Source organism: Vigna umbellata, chromosome 2 (assembly GCF_029865625.1).
Source record: "Vigna umbellata cultivar VRB3 chromosome 2, Vumbellata_1.0, whole genome shotgun sequence".
Classification (NCBI taxonomy): domain Eukaryota; kingdom Viridiplantae; phylum Streptophyta; class Magnoliopsida; order Fabales; family Fabaceae; genus Vigna; species Vigna umbellata.
This window is the reverse complement of record NC_142166.1, coordinates 4670045-4677965: the sequence shown is the minus strand read 5'-3', so window position 1 is coordinate 4677965 and position 7921 is coordinate 4670045. Positions and strand designations below refer to the sequence as shown.

At 33.9% G+C, this 7921-nt stretch overlaps 1 protein-coding gene across 1 annotated transcript; it reads left to right on the top strand.

Moving 5' to 3' along the window:
* The first annotated feature begins 488 nt into the window (after positions 1 to 488).
* On the top strand, positions 489 to 4789 carry LOC148203241 (disease resistance protein Roq1-like). Its single transcript, XM_088107915.1, has 4 exons — positions 489 to 1016; positions 1705 to 2812; positions 2903 to 3208; positions 3288 to 4789. The coding sequence occupies exons 1-4, from the start codon at positions 559 to 561 to the stop codon at positions 4548 to 4550; spliced, it is 3135 nt and encodes a 1044-aa protein (XP_087964041.1). The 5' UTR covers positions 489 to 558; the 3' UTR covers positions 4551 to 4789.
* The last annotated feature ends 3132 nt before the right edge of the window (positions 4790 to 7921 follow it).

Here is a 7921-nt window from a genome sequence, read left to right as displayed (position 1 = left end):
CTTAAAATGCACATGGCCCGCACGATGTCACCCCAACACACTTTGCTATATACTATTTGGAATACATTCAACGAAATTGCTTCTTAAACTGTTGGCTTGTGACGTGCTAAAACATGCATGAACAATTTGCTGTACAATGTTCGAGTCCAACCATTGCTTTTCTGTTATCACCATCAATAATTCCTTTGTGCCCTAACAAATGGAAGAAAACGAAGTAAACAAAGAAATTGAAGCATAAGTCAGAAAGCTTGCCAAGAAGAAGCTGGTATTCATGTATTTGTCTGAGTTCTCTACCCTTTTCAATAGCTCATCTTTTGAACTTGTACATATTGAGTTTTTCTTCTGTAAACGCTGTGATTTCTAACTTTCTTTTCCTTTCCTTTCCATTTTTCCGTTGTAGTTGTTCAGTCAAAATCTAAGGATTTAACTAGAGCATTCAGACTCAGTTGTGTTTTTGCTTCTCCTTTCATTTATCAACAAAGTGATTATTGTCTAATCATTTAGTGGTCTGGTATTTTGGCCTCTAAGCTAGTTCTTAAGGGTGCAGAGGAAAATCACATGTCAGACCAAAAAGTAATAAAGTACGATGTTTTTGTTAACTTCAGGGGTGGTGACATCCGCAGTGGATTCCTTAGCCATTTGATTGAGACTTTTCGAACGAATAACATAAAAACCTTTGTAGATTGTGCACTCGAGAGGGGACATGAAATATGGAAATCACTTATTGAAGCAATTGAAAGTTCATCCATTTCATTGATCATATTCTCACCAGATTATGCTTCTTCTTGTTGGTGTTTAGAAGAACTTGTGACAATACATGAATGCAGAGAAAAATTTAAACAGATTGTAATACCTGTTTTCTACCAAGTAGAACCGCGCATTGTAAGACATCAATCGGAGAGTTACAAAGACTCTTTTGATAGGCATGGAAGAGAAGATCAGATCAAGGTTCAACGATGGAGAAAAGCTTTGAAAGATTCTGTTAGTTTATCAGGAATTTTGTCATCCAATTTTCCGTAAGCTCTTCTTCCCCGCAGTGGTTCCATTTTTTGTAGTTTTTATATTCTTATGCCTGTTATCATACGTGGTTGGTCAAGTTTTACAAAATGATAAAATTTTACTTTTCAAAATCGTTATATTGTTTGCATATTACCATGATGTATTGGTTAAATAGTATTGATTTAACTTGCATGTTATAAAAATAAAAAAGTTGAGCATCATATATAAAGATGAAAATCCATAAATTCATGGGTTGAAAGTGGTGTCAATCACTTATATAGATTAATCTCAAGTCTTCTCAATGTTGTTTCTCTCTCCAGTTAAAACCCTTCTTTAAAGACCCATCAAATAGCAAAAGGATGTATCTTTATTCTAAATTAATTCTCAGAATATATCACTAGTTAAAAAATACGATTTGCAGCATAATTGGGGTTAAGAGAAAATGCAGGGTGACAAACTTGTAATTGGGTTACATGGCATTTGTACAGCTTCTGAAGCTGTTAACATGTTGAGTCTTAAACTAAAGATGGTAATATTTCTCTCAAAAGTGATGTCAAAAAATATTTTGAAGTCTAGGATGGTAAGGTATTACAAAGGAAATGTTGCATAATGCATAACCATCCCTAATGAAACATCCAAATAATTGAGTGAATATTAACAACATTTTTGTTAACAACTCTTTCTCTCTTTGTCTGTGTCAATTAGAAATGATGCCGAGCTGGTTAAAAGTATTTTTAAAACTGTGGTGACGAGACTGGTTAAACTCTCTATTCAGTCAAAAGGGCTTGTAGGAATTGAAGAAAAAATTGCAGATGTAGAGCTGTTGATACGCAAGGACCCAAAGGACACCAGTTTCATTGGAATTTGGGGTATGGCTGGTATTGGCAAGACAACCCTTGCGGAACAAGTATTTAATAAACTACGTTCTGAATACGAAGGTTGTTACTTTTTAGCCAATGAAAAAGAACAATCACACAGTCATGGAATAATTTCTTTGAAAAATGAAATTTTTTCTGCACTATTAGGACATGCCGTGAAAATTGACACACCAACTTCGTTGCCTCAAGAGATTCTAAGGAGAATTATTTCTATGAAGGTTCTTATTGTTCTTGATGATGTGAATGATTTAGATCACACAGAGAAATTACTAGGAACTGTTGATAATTTTGGATCGGGTACAAGAATAATTGTAACAACTAGAGATAAGCAAGTGCTGAAGGCCAACAAAGTCGATAAGATCTACCAGCTCAAGGAATTCAGTTCAAAGGATGCTCTTGAACTTTTCAATCTGATTGCCTTTGACCAAAGCGATCATCAGATGGAGTTCAACGAGCTATCACAGAGGGTGGTCGATTACGCTCATGGCATTCCATTACTTGTTAAAGTTTTAGCTCGTCTTCTTTGTGGAAGAAACAAGGAAGTATGGGAAAGTCAGTTACACAAGCTTAAGAAAATGTCTCTTACAGAAGTTTATGATGTCATGAAACTGAGTTATAATGGTCTAGATCGCAAAGAGAAACAAATCTTTTTAGACCTGGCATGTTTCTTTCTTAGATCCCGTGTAAGGGTAAATAGTGGTGATCTGAAGTATTTACTGAAAGATGATGAAAGTGATGATACAATAGTTGTAGGGTTAGAAAGGCTGAAAGATAAAGCTCTTATAACTTCTTTTGACGATAACTCTATCTCTATGCATGATGCTTTACAAGAAATGGCTTGGGAGATTGTTCATCAAGAATCTAGCAAATCTGGAAGCAGCAATTGGTTGTTGGATCCAAATGGTGACGTTTATCAAACATTGAAAAATGACAAGGTTAAAGTCTAAGTACATATAACTTCTTTTGAATAATATTTTACATTTTTCTCGAAAGATGCATATTGTTTTCTCTTACATTGATGGCAGGGTCTTGGTGGCATTAGAAGCTTACGAATCCACTTGCCAACAACTGGGAAGAAAAAGCTAATCCCTGGCATATTTGCTGAGATGAGCAGACTACAGTTTCTAGAAATTTCTGTGGAAAATAGTGATGATTTGTTTGATCAAGTTTATACCCTTGCTAAAGAGCTTCAATTTTTGGAAACTGAACTTAGATTTCTTTGTTGGTTGAATTATCCACTAAAGTCCTTGCCAGAGAATTTTTGTACTGATAAACTTGTAATATTGAAGTTACAATACGGGAAAATGGAAAAACTTTGGGACGGACTAAAGGTATAAATTTTTGTGCTACCCTTTAATTATTTTAAGTTAACTTCACCTGATATCTTCATTTTGTTTCACTGTTTTACAGAATTTGGTGAATTTGAAAGAGCTTGACCTTATGCACTCCAAGAAATTAAAAAAGCTGCCAGATTTATCACAGGCAACAAATCTTGAAGAACTGGTCCTCTTGGGTTGTTCTATGTTGACTAGTATGGATTCCTCTATTTTCTCTCTGCCCAAACTCGAAAGTATTGACCTTTCGGGCTGCAAATCTCTAACCCTACTCACAAGCAATTCCCAATTTTGCAACTTCAGTTATCTGAATCTTGATTTTTGCAAGAATCTAAGGGAGTTTTCACTGATATCACAGAATATGAAAGAACTGAGATTAGGATTTACAAAGGTCAAAGTACTTCCTTCATCATTTGAATGCCACAGCAAGCTTAAATCGCTGCATCTAACAAGAAGTGACATTGAGATGTTACCTTCTTCCTTCAACAATCTGACTCAACTGCAACATCTAGACATAAGCAATTGCAACAGGCTTCAAACAATACCAGAGCTTCCTCCGTCCCTTAAAACTCTAGAAGTCAGCAAATGCAAATCTCTTCAGAATCTGCGAAACCTTCCATCGTCTCTTAAAACTTTAAATGCCATTGAATGCAAATCATTGAAGACTGTATCGTTTCCTTCAACAGCTGATGAACAATTAACGGAAAACAAGAAACGGTTTTTGTTCTGGAATTGCAGGAACTTGGATGAAAGTTCTGCAGAGGCTATTGGGTTGAATGCACAGATGAATCTCAAGGAACTTGCAAACCAGCCTCTCCCTACACCAAGTCAAGAACATCAATTTTACAATGATTATGAGTATAATTATCATTCTTATCAAGGTATTTACGTGTACCCAGGAAGCAGTGTTCCAGCATGGTTCAAGCACACGGAAGCAAATGGTGATATAATAATCGATCTCTCTTCTGCTTCACCTTCCGAATTATTTGGATTCATTTTTTGCTTCGTCCTTAATAAGTTCCATGACACAGATATCATTGGCAGACTTGAATTTAACATCACTGTAAGCGATGTTGATGATGTTGGTGAAGGGAAAATGGGCAGTGTCAAAATCTACATAGATTGTTATTCAGATTGGTCAATTGCACCATATCACGTGTGTGTGATGTTCGACCAAAGATGTTCTTCCACCTTAAATAACATAGCCAGAAAACAAAAGAGATTTAAAATCAATGTTTCAGTAGGGGCACGAATCGAGTTTTATGATAATTATCATGAATTGCCACAGGAGGTATTGAAAGGATTTGGAGTCAGCCCAATAAGCATCTCAGCAAATTGAATTGTGAGAATCTGTCTCAATTTCATTAAACAAATGGAACTGGGTTCTGCTTCATATTTTTCCAGGTATTTAGAATGTTGATCACTTCGTGTTGTAAGAACATTAATGTTGTAAGATACGGAGGATTTTGGTGGTTTTGCAACTCAAAAGTCACAGAATGAGTATGATGAGACTATGATGATGATCAAATGGTCAAATTTATCTTACTCTTACATGGACATTTGAATTTCTCATTTGTATCAGCATGACATTCTAATGGAAAATTGGTCACTGATTTTAATAAAGTTAGTCACTCGTTTTGTTACTGAACCAGTTACTCGTTTTAGTTACTAAATTAGTTATTCACTCACTTCTATGATGAAATTGATCATTGATTTCTGATACAAATCAGCCACTATAAATCATTGAGATAGGATAGTGACAAACAGCTTACTTACTGGATAGATCAATATTTGATTATTTAGTCACCGAAATTTATTCTTATTTTATGATTTTTTTAGTGTAATGTATAAACATTACCTAGTTTGTTGTTCATAATTTTATCATTCATTACATGTGTTGAAAAGGTACACTATGTGGTTTCGTAAAGATTTGCAAAAACTTATTTGAGACATTAAAACTCATATATCAACGAGTGCAGATTTTTTTTATTGGTTTTTTTGTTATTCTTCTTTTATGACTTTAAAATATATTTAGTTTGATACATTAAAAAGTTATTAATTTATTTCAAAACATCAAAATCAAAGCATATTAATATATTCTAAAAGCAAAAAAAGAAATGGACGGTAACAAAAGTTTTGCAAGAATCCAAATTTTAAATCAAGTGCCGGATTTCTCTCTACACAGAGAAAATGTCCTTTTCAGGATGCGTAGATTGATGCACACAATGAGAAGGTTATGCAGCATTTCCTGGGTCCTTCCACAAGATCTTATATGTATGGTTTTATGCAAATATATAAAAACCTTATCAATTATAAAAATTATCTTATTAATAAATGAAAAAACAAAATTAGACCGGCCAATTTAAAAAGTCGTTTTCTCTGTATATTCTAGGCTAGTAGAGGTAGGTGAAAAGAAATAGTTATATTTACATACCAGCATAGCATGTAGTATTTACTTCATGTACGAAAGACTTATGTTTTTTCTGTAAACTCTTGGGTTTCTTTTATCTGTCTAGGCAAATTTGGTGCACTAATTACAGAAATAGATAATTTGAAAAAAAAAATATGAATATAGGTGAGTCGGACAGCCTCCACGTGACTTTAAATGAAGAAGTCATGTACTCCCAACACAATTTTTGTACGAATTTTGCTATCGCATTGAAAATGAAAGTAGTTAGCCTCCTAACAACTTCAATGTGATGCAATCGATTACAATGAATATGCGTTGATTGTTTGATAAATGTACCAAATCACACAAATAATATAAATGGTAAGTCCAAGTATCATTTTCTCATGATTTGTTTTAGTTTAGCTAATTATGATAATTTACTAATTTAGGCAATGAATATGAACATTGATTGATTTCCAACAAGTTAAAAACATATAAAGTTATAAAAATTTATCCGAGTAAAGACTCTCCAGGGTTGCATTTCATGAACAAAACTTTATGCAATTATCTACACAATATATTTTCAAAATAATCAAGCATTCACATCATAAACATACAAGTCACTAGCCCTTTAGATGACAAGTTCTAAATCATTATGTGAAAGTATTAATCATTTAGATATTCAAACACAAGATTTGCATTAAGAACAATGTTTAAAAAACTACACAGATAACATAGATTCCCATCATGCACGTGAATAATAAGAATAAAACATGATATTAATGAAGGACATTGTATTGCATAGAAAGAGTTACAAAAAGTTGATACATTACATCTAACCCCAATGATATAGGGTTTACCTACTCCTAGACATTTATTTTTGGTTTTCTCTCAACACTTTTATTGAGTCTTTAAAAAGTACATACTCGTTAGGCTAGCATCTTAAGGTGACAAAAAGTGTTGGCTCGTTGAGCGAGTTGCACCACTCACTGGACAAGTGGTCTTCTTTAGCTGACCGAGTGATTCTTTCTACCTTGGTGAGAGTCTTGTGGTTGGGTAGCAGCAACTTCTAATTCTTTTGCAATCTTTTATTTTGCTGCAAAATAAACACATATAGAAAATTATACTAATCTAAGAACAAATAAATACATATTTTACATCTTTCCCAAATTCAACACAAAATCACATTATAAAAAGGTTTTAATAAGTGTGAATAATAGGTAATTATGATAGTTATCAATATGTAATCAATCATTACATTAAAGTTTCAATCTCAATAGGAAAACATTTTGGGCAAGACAACTTCCAATTTTAACCCCATTGTTCAGTCTGGTCAGTTTGGCAACTCGACATCATTAAAAAAATTGAACTATCGTGTCGCAAAACTTCGTATTAACACAGCCCGAAAATCCAACCAAGGTCTGATACAGCTCGGCATAGACCTTTATAACCTGGCCCGGTCCGCTGTTGGATGGGTGGGCCGGCCTACCTATTTTCTTTTCTTTTTTGTCATCGAAAGTCTAATATCACATGTAAACAAGTTGAAAATTATATTTTTTTTACATGAAAACGGGTTAATGGTGGACTGTAGAGTTGATTCCGATCTGAAAAGGGTCAAAATCTTTCATATCTCAATTGAGATGTATCATACCTTAGTCGAGTTGTATCAATATAGGTGAGCTATATCAATATAGGTTGAGTGGTATTAGACCTTGGCTGACCTTGGCCAAACTGTGTTGAACCACGGGTTTGAATTTTTTTTTAATGAAGCCTAGCTACCAGGCTGGCTCGACTGACCTGTGGGATTGGCTTGTTGGTGATCGATCACAAGAACACAACAATCAATTAGCAACTGTATTTTCGAAATTGAAAGTCACAGTGCCTCAAAAACAACTTTTTATTGAAATTTTTTACATCAAAAGTCGAGCAAAAGTCATATGGGATGCACAATTTATTCATTTAAAGTCGTGGGACTACATAACTTGCCTATTAATGTTTTCAAATTTGCCTAATTTTGTAATTACTATACAAAATTTCCAAATTTTCCTAGATAGGTAAACAAACCTAAAATCTTAGAAAAAGAAGGATGTGAACTGATGATAGAAGCTATTAAACAATGCAACTTGATTTAAAATAATTCCATTTGCAAGCTCTATACGATGTTGCCGAGAAACCTCCAACTTGATAAGTCTATTTAAGCCACCTTAATCAAAACCATTCTCTTCAGTTATCTCTTTGTTCATTCTTTATTTCTCACCTGTGTTGTTTTTCTTTGTGTTCTGGTTATTATTTCAAAAACAGAAAGGTGAAGAGGAGCAACC